This window comes from Chrysochloris asiatica, unplaced genomic scaffold (assembly GCF_000296735.1).
Source record: "Chrysochloris asiatica unplaced genomic scaffold, ChrAsi1.0 scaffold00078, whole genome shotgun sequence".
NCBI classification, from domain to species: Eukaryota; Metazoa; Chordata; class Mammalia; order Afrosoricida; family Chrysochloridae; genus Chrysochloris; species Chrysochloris asiatica.
Window position 1 is genome coordinate 3,113,836 of NW_006408596.1, and position 22,437 is coordinate 3,136,272.

The 22,437-nt window shown below is 50.7% G+C and overlaps 1 protein-coding gene across 1 annotated transcript in view; it reads right to left on the reverse strand.

Annotated features, from left to right (window-relative positions):
- BCL7A (B-cell CLL/lymphoma 7A) overlaps nt 1–22,188 on the reverse strand; it is a 36,313-nt gene extending 14,125 nt beyond the window's left edge. The window contains exons 1-4 of the mRNA XM_006865392.1: nt 22,013–22,188; nt 14,364–14,445; nt 9,528–9,624; nt 2,703–2,870 (exon numbers count right to left, since the gene is read on the reverse strand). Coding sequence (XP_006865454.1) covers nt 2,703–2,870; nt 9,528–9,624; nt 14,364–14,445; nt 22,013–22,104 — 439 coding nt within the window. The 5' untranslated portion in view covers nt 22,105–22,188. The remainder of the gene's footprint in view (nt 1–2,702; nt 2,871–9,527; nt 9,625–14,363; nt 14,446–22,012) is intronic.
- Between the last annotated feature and the right edge of the window lie 249 nt (nt 22,189–22,437).

Genomic DNA, 22,437 nt, shown 5'->3' on the forward strand with positions numbered 1-22,437 from the left:
ATACTGTCTGCAAAGCAGAGAGAGAGTCAGGAGATGCAGACGAGGGCCTGAAGGTGCTGACGGCCCGAGAGCAGACCCTCGCTGTTCCAGGCTGAGCCCGAGTTGGCTGAGAACTAGCTGGAAACAGGGCTGTGAGCCCACAGAGCTCGCTTGTCGCTAGGGCACTGGAACACACCCAGGGAAAACGACTTTCCTGAGGCCTAAATTTAGTCCTGGGAACTCGGACATGATGTCACCCTCTGAACTGATTCCACAGTAAACAAGTTCAAGACCAGGTCAGCTGGCTCCCATTCCTTCCCACATGGGCTTGGGCAGCCCACCAGCCCTGCCTGAGCTGGGCACCCATGTGGGGTGTTGAGTCCTGGACAGCTGACTGAAGACTGGTGGCGCCTGGACCTTGGGATAGGGGATGACAGTGACCAGTGTGGGGACTATGGCAACATTCAGCCGAAGCATTAGGTCCTGTGACTGAGCTTTGTCTGTCCTTTTAGCCAAAGGAGACTCAGACCCCTAACGTGTGAGAACTGAGACCAGGGGCAGCGAGAGGTGAGGGGAGAAAGCAGCTGTGATGTAGAAGGCGTGGCCTCCGCAGTCAGCTTGAGAAGGCCTCACCCTGCTTGCTCCCAGGAACCCCGTCCCAGGAGCCAGGATTGGCTGAGTTAACTTTCCTGCCTCTTCTACTGCTGCAACAGCTGGACAAAGGAGGCAGTTTGTAAATGAGGAAATGCCTGTCCAGGCCCCTCAGGGAGGAGGGTGAAGACAGGCATGAGCTCTTATCTAGTGTCCCTTACAGTGGCCAACAGCGACAGCCTGCCCATCAGGCTTCCCAGTTTCCACTGTGTAAGGTGGCTGTACAGGTACAGGGCACTGGATCGAACGCGAGAGGTGGCGTTGTGGACAAAGGCAAGAGCTGAGAGGAGGCCTGGGAAGCAGCTCAACATCCTATAATACATACGACAAAGCAACTCCGCAGCAAACAATGATGCAGCCCAAACCAAGGCTGAAAAATTCAGTACAAGCTGACAGTCATCCTGCCAACAGCCTCCATAGCAGACAATGTGGCAGGATCAACTAACATCGCAAGGCATGCACCCTCTGCTTCCAGGACCACGTCCCTGGGTCCACCCATGCCTGTGCAAAGATGCAGAAACTTGTGTACAAGGATGGAGGGCATAAAATAAAAAACACTGGAAACTGAATGGCCCTCCGCAGAGAGACAGAGCTCTGTGCAGGACGGGAGGCGAGATGTGTATGGGAGAAGATCGGACGGAGTGTGAGGTGGACTTGCTCTCTGAACACTAGCACCCCTAATTTGGGCTGAGTGCCTCTCCCCAGCACAGTAGGTAGCACAATGACACATCAAACTAATATCCTCAGCTTCGAACCCTCCCCTGGCCCGTGAGCTTCAGATGTTACATTCAACTGAGCCCTGGACAAAGCTGACGGCTCTGGAACGTTTCTCAGTGACCCAATGATGTCCTTCAGGTGCGCACAGCCCATGGATAATCTGTGCAAACACACCCTCCCCTCTATCCACACAACACATCTGCGCTCCAGACAAATGGGAGTTAGCATACATTTTCTTAGTTGTGCCGGTGGCATGTATAGTTGAGTATATCTCTATTTGTAAAAGGTACAGGGTATCACATTATGCCGTCTAAAATTTACATTCAAATGAGTCCAGAAAAAAAAAAAAAATTTTTTTTTTTTAACAAAGCAATATTGATGAATCCAGCTGATGGGTATACAGAAGGATATTAAACTATTCTTTTAGCTTTTCTGCATATTTGAAATTTTTCATTTAAAAGAGTTTAAATCAAAAACCGGACCCATCACCGTTGAGATGATTCTGACTCAGCGATCTTACTGGGCAGAGCAGAGCTGCTCCATAGTTTCAGGAGCTGGAAATCTCGACAAAAGCCACTGTCTCATCTTTCTCCTGAGGAGAGGCTGGTGGGTTTGAACTGCCGACCTTTTGATTAGCAGCCGAACACTTACCCACTGTGCCACCGGGGCTCCAATAGTCTAGAGACCTCAGAATGCATGCATAACACACACACAGAGTCTGACCACTTCTCAATAGCTCCTCTGCTCCCGTCTCAGCTCAAGGGGCCCTCCTCTCTCACGGGGACAACAGTACGCAGCAGCCTCCCAGCACTGAGCTCCTCACTTCCCCTATAACCCTCTACTGTCTCTTCTCAATCACAAGTACCACAGCGATCCCTCAGATCCTGCCCCTCAAGCCCCAGTGGCACCATCTCAGCACAGAAGCCTAGGGCCTTGCCGTGGCCTTATAAGCTCCTCACGCTCCCAACCTCATCTGCCTCTTTGAGTCATTCATTCACCCTTCCCCAGCCCAGCACATCTATCTGCCCAGAATTCTCTCCTCCCACATAGCCACATGGTTCGCTCTCTCATTTTAGCCTTGTTTGTTCCAATGTCACCTTCTCTGACCACCCTACTTAAAGTGCAATTAATTCCGTACTCAGCAGACCCCCCCCATCCTCCTTCCCCATCTTTAAAACTCCACAGCATTCATTTTCCAGATACTGGACTACAGGAACGGCCCCCATGAGAACATGAGCTTTCTCCTATAGTCAGTCACCTTACTGGGGCCGGCACAGGGCCATGGGTGGAAGTGACTGGCCAAGCCTCGGGGTGAAAGGAGGCCAGGTTAAGGCCCGCCCTGGAGGGGCACATACCTTCGGCCCCGGGGTGCTCCTTCCCATCGGCCTGGGCCTCATCCGCCTTGGTTTCGGCACCATCGCCGGGCACGGCCGAGGTGGGCTCTGGAGCAGGGCTGGAGTTGCTGCTGTTTTCCTGTTTGATGGGGGAGGCATCTGCTATGGAACTCTGGTTGCTGTTGTCATCTACATGGGGAGAGAGAAGCACCGGTGAAACCATGGGCTGCAGAAAGGCGGGCGGGGCACTCGGCTTCCGAGCCGAGCCGCAGCACCAGAAGCTCTCCTTGGAGGGGTCTGGGTATTTCCCATTCCTGAGACTTCTGAGCTGACTGCAGCCAGGGCCTCACACATCCTGTGAGGCAGAGGATTCTAGGAACTGGTCTAACCTCTCCCTTGTGGCTCATGAGGAGAGCTCAATGCAGCCATCCTATGTTTGGAGGCAGCCGGTTAGAGACAGTGGCATTTTTTTTTTTTTTTAAACTTTTATTGTGATTTAGGTAAAAGTCTACAAAGCAAATTGGTTTTCTATTCAACAATTCATACACATTTTGTATCATGTCATTGACTGCAATCCTACCATGTAACAGCACTCTTCCCACTTGCTTGTGTCTCCCTTTTCTCTTCATCCTTCTTTCCTCCCTTTTCTGAACTTTCTTCCCAGACAATGCTGTCTTTATGATCTCATATGGCTGACTGTTATAAGGTGTGTGTACCTCCCTGGTGTTACTGTTCATCTTACATGCCTATCTATTGTTTGGCTGAAAGCTTGAGTATGAAGGGTGGCTATGGGCTGAAAGTGGCCTCCTGGGCCCCAAATCTTCAGAGAACACTTAAGGCAGCATTCTGGGTAGGGAAACCTGACATCTTAAGTACCTGGTTATGAGGCAACAAGAATGCCACAAACACTTCACCGGAACCTCATCAAGCCTTGAGACAGAGACTTCCTCAGGACAAGAAATGAATGGGAGAGAGCAACACATTACCACAGAAGGTAGGATGTTCTACAGGCCAATCAGTTCAGTCTCTTCAACAAACTAATATCAATACAAACCTAGATTAAATTACAAAGAGGGAAGGGGAAGGGAAAGACAGACTATTGAAGATACCCTGAAACTGAAGCTACCTAAGAACTAAATATGCATGGGCCTTGTTAAAAAATGTCACACATTTAGAAAACAGGTGAACTAGTGTGGCAGGAAGGTCAGCAAAACCTAGGCAGTGGGCAGATGGGGGCTCATTATACTCTTCTCTTCATTGTTCGGCATGTTTGGAATTCTTCACACTAAATAGAAGAAGAAGAAGCAAAAAAAAAGGAAGAGTGTAAACTGGGTATTGGTAACAGCAATCCAGTTTGTCTTTTCACACAGAGCTAGCTGGTCGGGGCACATGTGCCTTTGACCTGGGTCCTCTTGCATGGGTTCAGAGACTCATAGTTGCCTGTAGATGCTGGGATCATGACCTTTTTGGTAAAACTGGGTGTGACAAAGACACTGGCAAGCATGTCCTAAGTAATTACTGCATGCCAGTTTACCAGGCTACACGTGGGTGGTCAACTTGGTAACTGTGGTGCCACATTCATGACTAGATCCTCATTTCCTGTTGGTAGTGGCCATCAAGTTGGCCCGAGAGCCCCGATGACCTCATGTACAACACAGCAAAGCACAGCCCGGTCCTGCGATCTGTTGTGGCCCACAAGACTTTCGGCGGCTGCTTCCCAAAAGTAGACCATCAGGCCTTCCTTCTTCCTCTGTCTTAGTCTGAGGCTCTGCTGCAACCTGTTCAGCATCCCAGCAACACACAAGCAGCCTCCACTGACAGACGGGGGTGGCTGCATATACGGCACATTTCAGCTGGAATCGAACCCGGGATCCCATGTTATTGTTTGTAATTAAGTGCCATCAAGTCGGTTTCGACTCATAGTAATCCTGTATAGGGCTTCTAAGGAGTGGCTGGTGTGTTTGAAGTGCAGACCTGTGGTCAGCAGACCAGTGCTGATAGCCTCACACCAGGACTTCAAGTCTCCAGACAACCTAGCTTGTGATCTGCTGTCCCAGGAACCTTAGGACACTAAGGACCGAGTCTCTCATAATGGACCCTATACTAGTGTGCAGGGTCACTATGAGTCAGAACTGACTCCACGGTACTTAACAACAACAATTAGTGTCCTAAGGCTGCTGGAGCAATAAACTAGGTAGCTTGGAGAAACATAAATTGATTGCCGCACAGTTCTGGAGGTCAGCAGTCTGAACCAGGGTCTTAGCAGTATTGACTCCAATGGTGGGCCAGGTACTGAGCAAGAACATTTGCAGACACATCCTTGAGACCAGTAGAACTAGATGGTGCCTGGCTATCACTGCTAACTACTCAGAAAGGTCCTGGATAGAGTGGGGAAAAAAGTGGAACAAAACTCAAAAAAAAAAAAAGGCCAGGTTTAGTGGTGAGATAAGAGACTGGTGGAACCCCAACACTATGGCCCTTGGTCAGCCTTGAGGTATAGAAATGATGTCACCTTTGTGGCTCAATTTTCAGACAAACCATAGACAGGTCTATAAAATTACCAACACTAGAGAGGTCTGTATTCCTTGAAATGATCAATAATTTGAGAGGAAACAGGCAGCATTTCCCCAGGACAGAGATCAGAAGGGTAAGGAAAGGAGGAGGCATGGAAAACAGGAAACACAGGTAGGCAGCAGCAAGTGTGATATTACACTGGGCATTACAGTCAATGACATGAAGCAAAACGTGTATGAGTTGTAGAATGGAAAACTGATCAGCTCTGTGAGTCTTCACTCAATTCATAATAGAAAGCTTTAAAAAGAAAAAAAACAAAACAAAAAACATTTGCAGACACTTCTGGTCATCTTCCCCTACACTTACTGGGTTGGTGCTATTAATCTCCTTACTTTACAGAGGAGAGAGACAACTGAGGCCCAGAGACCAAAGCCCACTGGCTCAGGCTGCTCTGCCCCACTCTGAACCCCACCAAGCTTTCCTCTACCTCAGCCTGCCAAGGGGGTGTCACTCAGCCACATGTGAGTAAACTGGATCTTATTTTAAGTAGACTCTGGGGCGCTGGTTATATAAAAGTAGCCTCTTGTGAATTCTGGATCTAGAAAGGAAAAAGGTGTGTGTGCTCGTGATCCAGTTTTCAAGAAAATCAAAACTTTTCTAGGCTAAGATATGCGTGTGCAGTTTGTGTGTACATTTGCACACATACGTGTATAAGATGTCCAGCAGAGAACAGAGGCTCAACGTTCTGGATCGTGTTACAGACTGAACTGTGTCTTCGTAAGACTAGGTAGAAGTCACAGGCCCTGTACCTGTGAACGGAAGCCTGTTTGGAAATAGGGTCTCTGAAGAAGTCCTCAGTAAGGTTACCATCAGGCCGTACTGGGTGGAGTACAGCGGCCCTAATTCCCTATTACCGGGGTCCTTATGAAAGAGGAGACAAGATACGGAGACAAAGCAAGGGTACCATGTGAAAGTGCCTCCACAAACCAAGAACATTTGGGGTGACAGAAGCTAGGAGAGAGGCAGAAACAGATACTCCCTCAGAGCCCTCTGAAAGAATCAACATGGTGGGACACCCTGGCACAAACTCCCAAGTTTTAAGTCATTCGCTTCATGCTTCAGGCACGGTCCCTGGGTTACAAACAGCCTACGTACAATCCATAATTACAAACCTACACCTACAAAGCCTGTTGCATGAAAAATCTGAGATACCATACAAAGGTTTGTAATAACAACCCGGCACTGCTTCATGATGCAAAAGCAAAGCATTATTATTATCATTACTATATTATTATGTGAAGAGCTCTAGTGCTACAGTGGTTAGAACACTCAGCTGCTAACCAAAAGTTTAGAAATTCAAATCCACCAACTGATCCTCAGGAGAAAGATGTCCTCATCTGCTTCCGTAGAGATGTATACAGCCTTGGAAACTCTATGGGGAAGTTCTACTCTGTTCTATGGGGCCATTGGGGGAATTGACTCAGTGGTAGTGGGTTTGGTCTGGGGTATGTTTGTATCAAAGGTGTTCTAGTGTATCTGGGAATATTCTTTACAACTTTTCTTGCATAGAAAGGTACACTATATACTAAGACAAACATCTGATGAATTGACATTAGATATGAACCATACCTAACTGTTCTCATGTATCGATCAACTCACCTTAAAGACACTTGACCTCTGCCCTACGCCTCACCTGCAGCTCTAGGATTTGATCATGATCGGGGTCACTGCCTCCCCCCAAGAGAAGTGGGGAAGCTGAGCAACGTCACGACATGGCTCATGTCCCGGGCCACATACCTGGGACATGAAATGTTACACACCTGGAAATGAATTCCCACGATGCTTCTCAAACTAGACTGTTGTTGTTAAGTACCGCGGAGTCGGTTCTGACTCACTGTGACCCTGCACAGGGTTTCCAAGGCTGTAAATCTTTACGGGAGCAGAAAGCCTCATGTTTCTCCTGCGGAACAGCTGATAGTTTTGAACTTCTGATCTCGAGGTTAGCAGCCCGATTCGTAACTGCTACGCTACCAGAGCTCCTTCAAACTAGATTAACCACCAGCAAAACCTTGATGGTGTGTTATTCCAAGGCCAGTCCAGCACCAAGGGTCACTCCTGCCCATGAAGCCGGCTGTTCATTTAGACAAGCCCATGTGGGCTGCTGCTGTGGGCATCTGCTGATCCCCCTTTCCCAGAACAACACAGCCCTGGGTGCAGCCATGCAAAATGCAAGCAAAGCACCAATCCTCTTTTATTTACTTTGGTTGATGATTCAAACCCATCCAGTGGTGCTGTGGAAGAAAGGACCTGGCAATTTTCTTCCGTTAAAGCTCACAGCCAGGAACCCCTATGGCTCAGTCCCATTCTATAACACAGAGGGACTCCGTATGTCACAAAAACAACTGCAAAAAAACAAACAACAATTGCAAAAGGACAAAGACACTGAAATTGGGATCAAGAGAGGGAAAAAAACAAGAGCTGCCACCTCTCATGCCAGCCGACCAGGCAGGTGACAGAAATGAGAAGGGGGAGGCTGGAGAGTACGTCTCCACCCAGGGCACATCTGCTCACAGCTGTGGGCTGCTGCCTGGAGGTGAGGCCCAGGGCTAACAGGCCTACTTTCACAAAGGAAGCAGAAACGTAGAGTATCTCGTTTACAGACATCGGGAATGCCCTCAAGTCTAACAGACCTCAGGCTTGAATCTGCCAGCTTAGAAGGCAGGTAGGTGGTGACTTTCCATGGGGGGTGGGGACAACTAGGAGTGGGTCCCCTGGAGATTGGGGACGTCTATGTCTTGATCTGGGTGCTGGTGTGATCAGCTGGTGACCGGTTTGTGGAGGTGCACACTTAGGATCTGGTCATTCCTTAACAAGAAACATAAACACCACCATGTCTGAACCACCACAGACTGGCTGGAACATGTCCTCGGCCTGGACTTGGTCTGTGGGTCACTGGATACACACGTGGACTAGGACAGCTGTTAATGTGGACAGACAGATCTCAGGTGCTGAGAAGAATTAAGGCGGAGTCAGAAATCTGGTTTGGAACTTCCCAGCAGCCACAGCAAAATAGGCAATGGAAAATACGACGGCTTATACGTTACGGACAATATAGCAAATGTACAAAAAGGTCTGGGGTGGTGCAAATGGTTACTGCACTCTGTTGCCACCCAAAAGGTGGGAAGTTCAAGTCCACCCAGAGGCACCTTGGAAGAAAGGCCAGCTGGTTTCGTTCCCAAAAGCAGCCATTAAACTCTATGGATTAAAACAATCACCCGTATGAGACTAAATTGTCTATATACTACACTAAAGCAAAAAAGAAAGGAGAGGGTAACAGGGAAATGAGATTAGTGGAAGCAAAACATCTCCAAAAACCTATAGTCATCAAATTGATTCTGGCTCACGGTGACCCCACAGGACAGAGGAGAACTGCTCTTTAGGATTTCAGAGACTACATTTTTGAGGGAGCAGACAGCCTCATCTTTTTCCCACAGAGCTGCTAGTGGATTTGAACCATCGACTTGTGGTTATCAGCCCAAATGCTTAACCCACTGTGCCACCAGCTTCCCCCCTCCCCCCCGGAAACACACAGAAAGGAATTAATAACAAGTGTGTGAAAAGGGAGTCAATATGTCTGAACAATTTGGGCACCAATTGTTAAATGGGAACTGAATTTGCTGTGTACACTTTTACCAAAAACACACTGTTTCTGGAAAACATAAAAATAATAAATAAATAAAAACAGCCCTAGGGAGCACAGTTCCACTCTGATACACAAGGGGGCGCCATGGGTCAGGCTCAATTCCAAGGCACCTAGTTGACATGCTCTGTGAAGCCAGTGAGGCAGCTTCAGAAAGTTCATGGAAATACTGAATGAAAAGATAAAGAAAGGTATCAGAAACTTTTTTAAGTATGTTGTTGTTAAGTTCCGTCGAGTCGGTTCCGACCCACAGCGACCCTGTACAGGGTTTCCGAGGCTGTAAATCTTTACAGAAGCAGAAAGCCTCATCGTTCTCCCGCAGAGCAGCTGGTAGTTTCGAACTGCTGACCTTGTGGTTCACAGCCCGATTCGTAATATAAAACCTAGACCAAACACAATGTCCTGGGCACTCAGAAACCTCCCCACAGGTGGGGAGAGGGTCTTGGGCTGGGCACAGGCTACTTTCTTGGCTCCTACTCTTGCTAGCTGAACCTACTCCTTGGCAGTAAGACCTGGTCCTGCCCAGGCCTCCTACCCCTTGTCTGGAATGTGAACCAACCTGCTAGTACAACAAAGCCATAGCCAAGAAGGCTGAGCAAACACAGCGCTGGCCAGCACCCACGGGAGCTCACCGTGCATGTCCATCATCCCTGGGGAAGAGCTGTTCTCTGGAGTGGTCACCTCTGAGCCACACTTCTCGTCTTTGCCCTTCTTCTTGCTCTTGTTTTTCTGCAGAAGAAGACAAAGCAGAAACCCAGTCACAGAACCGTGGGTGTGTGAGCAGCTGGGAGCAGTGTTTAGGGACTCACGTTGGACCTCCAGCAGCTGCCTTGGTCTGTGTGTCCCAAAAGGGTCATGCTTTGAGCCTCACCTGCTTTGGGGTCAAAGGGCCCACAGAGGAGAGGAGCAAGGGGCTGTTCTGGGAGAGGACCCAACTCAATTTGGGGAACCACCCTGGCAGGTGCACAAACGCACTAGCTATGGGAATTTCCTTTTCCCCAAGGTAGAGGGTTGGGGAAAAGGCCACCTGGTCACCTGGAGCAGGTACAGTGCCAGCTGTGTAAGGATACACAGAAGCCACATCACCCGGTTCCCCGAATCCCTGGGCTGTGTTTCTTTCAATGTGAACAGTGAACTTCTAGCTTCTAATAGGAAGACTAGACAGAGGGGAACTCCAGGGAGTAGGGAGGGATGAGGGGGGCCCCTTAACTTTTTGGAAATGGTTCTAGTTGTTACAGCAAGAATAGAATGTTCAAGTTGGAAATAACCTAACTTGTCCATCGGTAAAAGGCTCAGTAGGTAAATTACAGTCTATCCATCTATCGACTCAATGTCATGTGATACAACAGATCCAAAAAATAAGGTACCTCTTCCTGTACTAACATGCGTGCTCTGCCAAAATATTAAAACATCTGTCTCCAGATGTGGAGTCCTGGTGTGGTGCTGTAAGATAAACACTGGAATACTAACCACAAGCTGGCAGTTGAAACCCACCAGTTGCTTCTAGGAAACCCTGTACAGGGTGGCTATGAGTCAGAACCAACTCAGGGGTACGTAACAACAACAATCTCCAGATGCGTTAAAGAAAGGCACAGAACAGGTGACTAAAATACCATTACCCACTGCCACTGCATCAATTCTGACTCATACCAATTCTGCATAGCATTTCCGAGGCTGTAAATCTTCACAAGAGCTGAAAGCTTCATCTTTCTCCTGCGGAGCAGCTGGTGGGTTTGAACTACTGACCTTGCAGTCAGCAGTCCACGGTTTATTTATCCTACAGTACCGCCACAGCACCTTGGAATACCATTAGCAGTAAAGGAAAAGATGAAATATGTACTTGTGATGTCTGTGTGTTATCTATCTGTGATCCCTATGCCTGTCTGTCTGTGTCTGTCTGCCCATGTGCACGAACACTTTCTGGAAGGATAAATAAAAACAGGTAACACTGCCTACCCTCCAAGGAAGGGAACTGGAGGGTGGGGGGAGGGGGGAAAGGAGTGGGTACGGGGGTGTGGTATAATGATGAATTATCTGATGACTCCTCTAGCCGCAGTTACTCTGTAACTCTTACCAAACAAACAACGTATCAGTCCTGTTGGAACTAGGTAAGGGGAGGTGAGAAGATACTGATGAGATGACATCATTCAGCTGTGGATATTAGCAGGTTCACTGCGATGGTAAAAACGTGAAACTCCAGCATGAGTTTAACACGAGCCAGCTCAGAAACAGGAGGGGAAATCTCATTACCATCAAAGAAGTGAATCATGTCCTTGGGACCCTGAGATCGAACCTCCTCGACCCAGAGACAGAATTCTGGGACACTGGAAGAGTGGCAGCCAAGCAGCAGCAGAACCAAGAAGCAGAGAACCAGGCAGAGTGGTGGGTTTCTCAGCCCAAGGGGCAAGTAGAGTTGAGTGACTTTGGGCAGGGATCTTGCTTGTGGAGTGGGGTATCTCAAGGCACATAAGTTGAGGAGCTAAGTTTGCTGACCCACGGAGGTACAGTCAAGTGTCTTCCCACGGAGGCTTATGGTGGGGTGGGGTGGGGTGTCCTGTGGGCACTGAGCAGCAGCTGACTGGAACAACTGTGCCTTGGGCATTTTCTAACCCTGCTATCTGTTCACTTTTCTAATAAAGCCCCTAACTGAGTCTAGTGTCTGAATTCTGTGTGGTCACTGCAATGGACTACGGAACCCACAGTAGAAGTAGGCATCTTTCATACAAAGATGCACAGTAAAAAATGTAATACCTGAGGAGTACACACATCCCTGAAGACAGAAAGTAGGTAACTGGTCACCAGGGGCTGGGAGCGGAATGGGAAAGGAGAGAAAAGGGGGTGACTGCAAACAGGGACAAGGTTTCTTTTGGGGTGATGAAACTGGTTCTAAAGTTAACAGCAGTGAGGGGTTGCACAACTGAATTATAATGAAACATTATGGAATTGTACCCTCATAAAAGGGGGAATTTTCTGGTATGTGAATTACATTAATTTAAATGTTTTTTAAGTAACATTTGAATTTTATAACCCGTTTTATCTGTTTAAAAGAAAGAAGTCTTCAAGAGTTCTGAAAACAGAAAGCTTAACCATGTCGTTAAGTGCTCGAGTCCTACTCATAGTGCCCCTGTACAGGCTTTCCAAGGAGCTGTTGGTGGTTTTGTGGTCTGCAGTCAAGTGCTGGTCCTACAGTGCCACACCAGGAATCTGTGTCATTAAGCGTTGTTGTTGTTGTTGTTGTTGTTATGCACCAGTGAGTCGATGCTGACTTGCGGTTGGTCTATTGCTGGCCCTAGAGCACCACAGCAGGGCTCCCCGTTATGGAGGAGTGTGTTTGTTAAAACACAGACGCCGGGTGTGACTCTGCAGGGTCAGCACTGGACTGGGAACCATACGGTCGGTGGTTCAAATCACCAGCGGCTCCTTGGAAACCCTACACAGGTCGCTAAGAGTCAGAAGTGACTCAACAGCACTTAACATAGCATTGTTGTTGTTATGCGCCATCGAGTCAGTTCCGACCCCTAGCGACCCTGTATGGGATTTCCAAGTAGTGACTGGTGAGCTTCAACTGCCAACCTTGCAGTTCAAACTGACATTGCAGTCAAGTGCATGAACCCACAGCGCCACACCAGGTCTCCTAGCATATCACAGGTTCCTGGCCAAGGACCAGAGATTCAGAATCGGAGGTTCGGGGCAGGATCTGGGAATATGCATTTTATTAAGATTCCCAGGAGACGGGATGCTGAGTCCAGCACAAGAGTGAACTTAAAAAAAATATTTTTAAGAATATACACAGCAAAACACCAATTAAACAGTTTCTCCATTCTCATCCTCCCCGTTAACACTAACTCACTGTCTCCCTCAGGTTCGAATCTCTCCGAGTTGCTGTTGTCGTTTTGATCCTAAATAGACAGTTCTGAATGGAGCACACTGCTCAGGGCAGATATTCCTTACCATTAAGCTATATAATTGTTAGGTTTTAAGAAGACTTTGGGGGGAGGTTTCTGATTTAAGGTTTATAGATTATCTCAGGGCAAGTTTTAGGGGTTCACCCAGCCGCCATGGCTTCAGAAGGGAACTGTCACCCTCCAGGGATAGAGAGATGGGGAAGAGAGTGTGGTAGACAGGGAAGAGCGAAGGCATACCTCTGATGCTGCAGCACTGCCTTTGTCCTTTCTCAGAAATCCCAGGAGCCCCACATTCCATCTCCATAGCACTGACAAAGTGGGACCACCCATCAATGGGCACAGATTAATCAGGGGGTAGTCCATTGTATTGGATTCCTGCTCTCAGCCTAGCCAAAGCAGCCTGTCCTTGATTCCATTTGGCACTTCCCTGATGTCTGTTTCATGTTATTCTATAATTATCTTCCCTCAACGAGATTATAAATTCCTTGAGAGCAGGGCCCACATCTTCCCAAATGAATGCGCTTTCATGCGGCACCTAATCATGTGCAAAGCGCAGCAATGGGCAGGAGTCAGACGCGCCTTCGAAAGAGCCCACAAGCGGGGATGGGGCCAAGACCTCAGAGAGCAGCTTCTATGAGGCTGGGCTAGACCATAAGGAGCAAGAAACATCCAGTTGTGAGCACACTCGTGGGGCAGGGCACAGGAGAAAGGGAGGAAGACAATCCCTAGTGTCCAGGATACCCACTGTTCATGACTACACTGACCACAGCTGGTGACTAGAGCCGTGTAGACTCAGTCTGGGTGAATGGGAAAGGCAGTCTACAGAGGAGGGCTAGTTCTGGGTAGGACTGCTCTGGGGTTTGACCGAAAATGAGAGGAGCTGACTTGGCATGTTTTCGAGTCACAGGATTGGCCCCACGAGATTGAAAACCTGTAATGTGTGGCCGCCAGTAAACTAGTGGAGCTCCCTCTAGTGGTCATGGTCAGGATGAAACCAGCCCTCCTGGGGCGCCTTAAGCCCATAGCAGTCTGGGATCCCTATAGGACCTTCACTCCAGGGGCCATCCCATCACCAGTAGCTCCCACTAACAGAGGCTGAAAATGCATGTGTTATGGAGCTGGACAGCCTGAGCTCGGCTCTGACCCTCACTGTGTACCTCTGGGGAACGGCTTTACCTCTCTGAGCCTGTTTCCCATTTGCTAAGACTCGATTATGAGCATGTGAGATAATGCAGGAATAAATTCAACAAGGTCACTAAAAATGGTGCTGTCTAGGATGGGAGCTACAAGGACGGGGAAGGGGACCACCATGCTTCCCCAAAACCTGGGACTGGGGGGAGACATCTCTGTACTACGAGTGATTCCTACTGGCAAACTGAAAGCTGCTCAGTCCAGAAGAGACCTCACTACCCACCTCTCCCAGTCAAACTCACTGGATGTACTGAGGACATGGGTGGGGGACCCTAACTTAGGTTCTTCTGCTTCCCAGCTGGCTCCAGTTCCAGGGTCCCATGGTGACAGGCAGAGAACCCCCCCACACACAGGGGCCACCCACACACTCACCTCATCAACCTTGGGCTCCGTCACAGGGACCCACTTGTAGATTCGTAGGGATGTATCACCCACCGTCACCCACTTCTTCTCCCTGTGGAGGACAAGGAAGAGCCCATTATGGGGTGGGGTGAGGGGCACAGGCCACACTCCCTTGGGACAGCTGTGATGTGGGTGGCTGGTCCAGGTCAGGAGCCTGCTCCAGAACCACACGGGGTAGGTTTGAACCCCAGTTCTGCCGCTTATGAGCTGGGAACCCTCTCACAAGTTGAATCACCAACATATGCCTCAGTTTCCCCATCTGTTAAACTACAACAACGTGGCCTGCATCGTGAGGCCATAAGCAAGTCATGTGAAGATGCACCCACAGCACCCAAGGGATCTGCCACAGTGATCATTTCTGTGGATGAAGACAATTCGGGCCAGGGGCCTCAACCTGCTCACCAACAGCTGCTTGGAGCCACCCTGTGTCCCAGGACATCTGAGCTGAGTGTGGAGGTTCCCCAACAAGGCCACACAGCAGCTTGTCCTGTCCTCCCGGCCAGGCTCCTGAGGTCAGGTGAGGAGAAGCTGGAGCAGATGAGCGTCTGTGACCACCAGCTCTCCTGGGCAAGCCTCCCTTAAGGCAGCCATAGCGGGCACAAGGTGGGGTTTGAGCTGGGTGCTCAGTGGTTTCAGTGCCCACTGAGTAACTGTGAAAGGGAAGGACAGCCTGCTGAGACCTGGGCGGCAGGACAATCCATGTCCCTGCCACTGGCTCACTGGCTCCTTTCTGCAGGCGGCCCCACCCACCGCTCCAGGCAGGTTTAGAGAAGACTTACAGCTGTGGGGAACAAGAAATGATGACACCTCTATTCCCGCTCCAGGTGACTGTGTCTGAGCCAAACTTCGGTCCTTGATCCATCTCCAAGGCAGGTCACTTCCTGCCAGATACTCTAGCAGGTCCATCTCCCACTTGGAAAGAAAGCTATGTTCTTCATGAGACCCTGAAGCCTCAGGTGTCGTGGGAGGTCACCAGTTACCTATGGCTGGCTTGTTGGGGAAACATGTCAACTAGAGGGTCCCACAATGGACACACACCTGGCAGAGGGACCTCAGCAAATTCTATGACACCTGCGCCTCTGGCACCCCAACTTGAGGGCTATGTGGAACTTCCTCTGGCCTCGATCATGGCTCGCTCTCTGTGGTGTGTGGTTCTCACACCCTTTTACCACAGAGGGTTCAAGGTGCACAAACACACTACTCAAAATCAGCCAACCCCAACCACAGACACCTCCCCCCTAAAAAACCTCCTCTGCCCACTCAGGTACCTACACCGTCCAGGTGGAGGAAGCTAGGGCCTGGCTTTTCTTATGATAGGAGGCATATCATCTCAACAGGAGCCCTTGTGGATGGTTTGAAGCCCCGAAGCAGCAATTCAACATAAAGACCTGGTGATCTGCTCCTGGAGAGATGAGAGCTTAGAAAACCCTCCAGTCACAGGGACCCCTATGAGCCAGGTATCAATGTGACGACAACAATGACCATTTCTGAGCTCTGTACACAAACAAGACACCACAGACCTGATGCTGTTGAGTAGACTTCAACTCATGACAACCTCATGTGTTTCCGGTTAGATAGAACTGGGCCCCTTTTCAACGGCTGCAATCTTTTGGAAACATACAGCCAGGCCTTTCTTGCGAGGCATCTCTGAGGGAACTCAAACCTCCAAACTTTTGGTTAGTAGCGAGCACTTAACTGTTTGCACACACAGGAACTCCATAAGCCCTGTGTATGCATATCCTCTACTGTTGACATCATCTTGCTTGACAGGAAGTGGACGAGTCATTTTCTTGGTTGGACATCAAGAGAAACTGAGGCACAGGGAAGTGAAATTTTCTCAAATCAGTATTCAAATCCTTGGTGCTGCACTGCTTTTAGAAGCAGCCTTTCCCCGCCTCCCTCCCCATTAGTGTGGCTTCTACCTCCAAGACATCTCTCACCATTGCCACTTCGAATCATCAAAGGACAAGCACCTTCTAGTAACAGCCTCACTGACCAGTAAAGCCACCTCCGACCAGGGGCAGGGTTTGCACCAATGCTTCGTTTCCATGTAATCCCCACACACCCTTCCACAGAGGTTACCAACACTCTGTTAGCCAGGTTACATCTAGAGTAATGAGAGGCCCAGAGAGGTCGGGCCACATGCGTGTGCTCACACAGCCAGAAGTGGCAGAACCAGGAGCAGAACCAGACTGTTGGACTGTGCCAACATCCACCTTTGATACTATCAGACTATTCTGTCTCCTATGACAACTAAGAACCCATTCCACAGAACAATTAGCGACGGGAAGCTGGACAGAGCAGAAATTGTTAGAATTCCAAAATGGCCACAGTCAGAAGCCCTGTCAACATGTCAACAGGCTACGTCACAGTAAGTCAAAGGTTGTTGTTGTTATGTACCCTGGAGTCGGTTCCATCTCATAGAGACCCCGTACAGGGTTTCCGAGGCTGTAAATCTTTACAGGAGCAGAAGGCCTCATCTTTCTCCCGCAGAACAGCTGGCAGTTTCGAACTGCTGACCTTGAGGTTCACAGCCCGATTTGTAACCATTACGCTACCAGAGCTCCTTAAGTCAAAGGTAGATTTTGTTTTCAAAAAAAAAAAACACGAGAAAAAAGGAACTGGTTTACAATCCACAGGACACCTCTCAGGGTAGGAAGTGTGCTTGAGAGCCGGGTTTCTTGGGCTATGTGTGGACCTGGGTTAATGTTTTCAGCTTCCATGGGTGTCCAGGGAGTTTTTAGGCCACTGCAGGGCAGTGGGGGACAAAGCCAGGCTCTCCCTTTGTCTTAGTTGGCAACCCCTCCTGCACAGTGCCCAAAGTCACCCAGAGATTAAAAACCATTTTTTAATCTGCATTTCCAAATGCTGGTAGTGAGGTGGCTCTGGACCTGAGCTCTAGACCAAGCCTGGCCAGTAGCCACCCTGAGAGATGTGGGGGGGCCGTGGGGCTCAAGTGCAAGTCCCTGCCCGAGAGGGGGGCAGCTAAGGGCGCTCAGCGTGCCTGGCATAGTGCCAGGCAACACCACGGGGACCCAGTGGAGCAGCTGAGGTTTCCCACTACCCCCAAACCCAGGCAGGAGAGCGTGACCTCACACCACAGGCTAAATAAGCAGTCCACAGTCACTTTTTGTTTTGTTTTTCTTTTAAACTTGAACAGAACTTTTTAAAATAGCAGAATTGTTGACAATTAAAAAAAAAAAAAAATCAGACTCCACATAAAAATCCACATTCCTGGCTTCTCTTGAAAAGTTCACAGATCTGACCTAATGCTCAGGGAAAGATAGTCCCTGAGGTAGCGCCTGCAGCTCCCTTAGATCCCCCACTGAGAGCATGGGGTGGGCCCCTGGCATAGAGCCAGATTCCTCCCCACCAGGCTGCAATCAGCCTTACCAACTTCCCATAAAACTGCCCCCCGGGGGAGCCTTGCCCCCTTCCCCCAAAGGGGCCTCGCAGCCCACCAGACATTATTACCTCTCTCTTCCCCCATTAGACTCGAGCTCCTGAGACAAGAGACTAAATGAGGGCCTAGCTACAGGAATACAGGCCCAAAGCTCCTCCCCAACATGGGCTCCAATATAAACTGCATGCACCCAAAACTCCTCCAGCACGGACTCCTATACAAGCTACACAAACCCTTCCCGGATTTTCCAGACAAGACCAGTTTCCAACATCAGGTCCAAGGGCTAGCCAGGGAGACCATTTTGGTACCGCCGCCCCCTTTCTCCAAGTTGTTGTTTCCAAGGATCAGCTGGTGGCTTTGAACTGCTGACCTTGCTGTTAGCAGCAGTCCAGTGCTTATCCCGTAGCACCACCTCAAATGACCCTGCTGATTTACTCCCTCAGTTCTAAGTCACCTCCAGGGCTCGTCCTTGTCCCCTAACAAGGCCTGATCTGTGGCTCACCTCAAACCAACTAAGCCCAAGCCTGCTTGACCTCCCTCGGCCTGGCAGGGGCGTCCCTTTGACTAGAATCCAAAGAACTCAGGTGAGGCCCAAGGCTCGATCAAATCTCTCCTCTCCCAGGGACAGCTGGGAAGTTGTTTGGGGGAAGGCCTTTGTCCTCACAGCAGGTCCCTGAGGGACCATCAGATCTAGTGCCTGGGGGTCCCGGGCCTAAGGTGGAGCCTTTGCCTCCTGTCAAACAACTCAGAATCCTGGCCTAGTTTCCCAAAAGGAGGTTGTGGGCTGACCACCATTTTGTTTTTCCTTCCGCCATTTTCTGACTGCCTCATGGCCACCACTGACTTTGCTGGGGCGCCAGACAAAAAAGGGAATGGCCCACAAGTCCGCAGAGGAGGACACGACTGCGGACTTCTTCCAGGAGTTGGCGGTCATAGGGGTCACTGAGACTGAGGAGAAATCCCACCCAAACCCATAAATCAAGGGTGAGATTTCTTCTCAGTTATCTTCCATTCTCTAGTTAAAACATAGAACATATAGGTAAATTTGAATTCCAGATCAACAATGGATGACTTTTTTTTTTTTTTAAGCATAAGTATGCCCCAAATACTGCATGGGACATACTTTGACTTAAAAAAAATAAAGTTGATCTGAAATTCAAATGTAACTGGGCGGCCTGTATTTTTACTTGCTAAATTTGGCAGCCCAAAGTCCCAGACATGGTGAAATGCATGGTTCACCGCCACACAGTTAATAAACAACCCAAAATTTCAACTGCTGATTGGAAGGCCCATTCTAGAAGCACAGTTTAGGGGAGACACAGCTATTAAACCCAGGAAATCAGTCTAATATATATATATACACACAAACATATATAATTTTTTGTTTGTTGGTTAGAAGGGTAAAAAATATACATCAGCAAGACTTCTGTTTAGCTTACTTAACAACACCAGTTAATGAGTATTTCTACTCCTATGTGAAAGGTTGGTGGATACAACTCACCCGGAAACATCTCATCAAATAGGCCCGGTGATGTGCTTCCAAAATGTCCCAACCTTGAAAAACGTACAGAACAGTTCAACTCTGCACACTGCACTGCCCGGAGTCAGAATCAGCTCAAGGACAACTATCAACATTGTTGTTGTTGATGTTGTTAAGTGCCGTGGAGTTGGTTCCGACCCATAGCGACCCTGTATAGGGTTTCCAAGGAGCAGCTGATGAAATTGAACCGCCAACCTTGCAGTTCAAACGGCTTTGCAGTCTGGCGCATTAATCCACAGCGCCACACCAGGACTCCAAATTGGGTGGTGAAAATAACCAACAGGCTTGATTCATAACCCAAATGTTGTAAGTTCAAGTCTACCCAAAGATGATTCAGAAGGACTGGCCATCTACTGCCCAAACATCAGCCAGTTAAGACCCTTATGGCGCACAGCGTTAGAGGTGCGAGGGAAAATGGAGACTTGAGTGAATTCTGTCTTCATTTACTACCCTCTTTTTGAGAAGTTCTAGGAGGCCTGGTGGCACTGTGGGCTAAGCATTGGACTGCTAACCTAAGGATCAGTGGTTCAAACCCACCAGAGGCTCTGAGGGAGAAAGATCTGACAGTCTGCTTCCGTAAACATTTACAGCCTCAGGAACCCTATGGAGCAGTTCTATTCTGCCCCACACAGTTGCTAAAGAGTCAGAATTAACTCATTGGCAATGGATTTAGATTTGGATTTAGAGAAGTTGTAAGGCAAGGTCAAAGCAAAGGAGCGGCCTGAGGCCTTTAAAGGAGGGAAGGAAACCTTCCCCACCCAAACCCAAGCCAAGCTGTCTGTCCTGTGCAGACCTCCGGGCAGGCTGGCTCTGGGGCCCGTTGGGGGGTGGAAAGCCCAGCTCTCCATCTGCCCTCTGTGGGGAGCAGCTGGTGGGCCTGCAGGAGCAGCTGTCAGGGTGTGGGGGCCTTAGCCAGGCTTCCCCTCTGCAGCAGGAGCACAACCACGCCTCCCAAGCTCAAAGCAGAGAGAGGCCGACTGTGTCCTAGCCCCTGGAGTGGTTACAGGCGCTCAGGCCTAGACACCAGTTCTTTTGGTGCACGGGGACAACTCTGCCTTCCCACCTGAGAATTCCACAGGAGAGGGGGTTTCCAGAAAGGCTGGGTTTCGCATGTGTGTATTTAGCCTGCAGCTGTTTCTGCCATTTTTAAATGGCTTCATTCCGGCCACTGGGCGCCCCCCATAGGCTAGGGGCGCTCTAGAGGCACTGGCGACTCGGTTCTCAACTTTGAAAAGGCTCCCTTCTCACGGTTCTGAAAATTCTTTGTCCCGTTGGAGCCAAACCCAGCCCACGGCCGGGCATCCGGCCATCCGCAGACAGCTCTTTCCATAGGAGGCCCTGGAGCACGTGGACTTTATTGATTTTCCTCTGGCTTTTTTTTTTTATTGTTGGGTTTGACTCAGAAAGGACAGCGAACTTGTGACACCGCTGGACTCACAGGCTCGCACCCCTCCCATGTCCCCCGTGGTTTTTAGAGACGAAGGAGCAACTCCAGAAATGATACCCTGAAACATAAAGATGCCCTGCCACGGGGCCTGCTCAGCTTTAGGGCTTTAAATAAAGGAGCAGGACAAGCCCGTGGGCGCTGACACTCGTGGACAGCGTGTCCGCAGCTCCTCTCTCTCTGGGACCCTGGTGAAGCCGTGGGAAAAAAAAAATTATAAAGTTGAAACCCGGGAGCCCGGAGTTCTCCAAAAGTCTGCCCCGACCGGAATCTGCTCATCCTCGGGCCTGGCCTGGGGCGGATCCGACTGAGACCCGCGGAGGCCAGGGAGGGCTCCAGACGCACGGATTAGGAGGCCACGCCAGCCAGGAGCGCATTTGAGCTTGAAAACCTCTCACCCCGACCCCTAAATATACCTCTTAACACCCTCCCCCGCCCCCACGCAGAGAACAAAAACAAGAGCTCTCTTTACAAAACACAAGCTTGTTTCTGGAAAGGCAGGCGCGGCTCAGGAGCGATTTCTGCCCCCCGATTCGCTGCCTGTCGGACCCGAGCCCCGCTCCCAGTGTGGGTAGGCGGTGGGAGTGGACGTCCGGCACCTGGGTCGTCCCGCGGCCAGCGCTTCCTCCCGGCACTCGCCCCCATCTTTCTTCCTCGCCAAGAGCCCTCTCTCCAGGCAGCCCAAAGCGCTAAATTTAAACGGCCGGCGCTCTGCAAACTCCGAAGACTCGAGGACGCTGGGCCTGGGAGGTGGGTGCGAGAGGCGGCGGAGGCCGGCGCGCAGGGCGCCGGGCCGGCCCAGCGCTCGCCGCCCGGGGCGCGCGGGGAGGAGACGCGGCCCGCTCGGAGGCTGCACAATGGAGCTCGCGCTCTCCGCTCCGCCGGCATCACGGCCCGGCGCGCGGGAAGCCGCTTTCATGTGACTTGCACAAAACGAAATGGCTTCTGGGCCGGCCCCGAGTCCCCTCCCGGCCGCACGCCGTGCCGGGGCCGCCGCGGGTCCCGCCGCCCCATGCGCCCGCTGCCTCCGGGCCACCGCCGCCACCGCGCCAGGTGGGCGCCGGGTGAGCGCACCTGGGCAACGGCCGTGGCCCCCGCTGGCGCAGGTGACCCGGCCCGCCCGCGCCAACTCCGGGCCCACGGGAGGGCGAGGGGCGCGGGCGGGCACGCGGGGACCGGGCGTCCGGGATTTGTGCGGCCGCGGCACCCGGCAAAGAGGCGCCTCTGCTCACCATTTGCGCACTTTCTCGATAGCCGCCATGACCCTCTTGATATCATCTTTGGCCCGGCTCCTGGTTTCGGCTCGAACCGACCTGCCCGACATGGTGCTGGCGGAGACGGAGACTGGGGCCGCGCCGCCGGGTCCTGCTCCCGCTCCGCGGCGGCCACACTCGCTCGCTCTCGGCTCACTCACACAGACACTCACACACGCACTCACACACTCACACACACATACACACACAAAGCCTGTGCCGCCGCGCGCTGGGCCCAGTGCGCAAGCGCCGGACGGCAGCTGCACCGAGCGGGGGAGCAGCGCCGCCGCCGCCAGTGCGGCCTCCGGGGCCGGCAGCGCCCCAGGCTCTAGTTGTGCGTCGCGACCCTGGCCCCCGCTCGGGGACAGCGCCAGGAACTCCAGGCCAGGGCGGCGAGGGGTGCA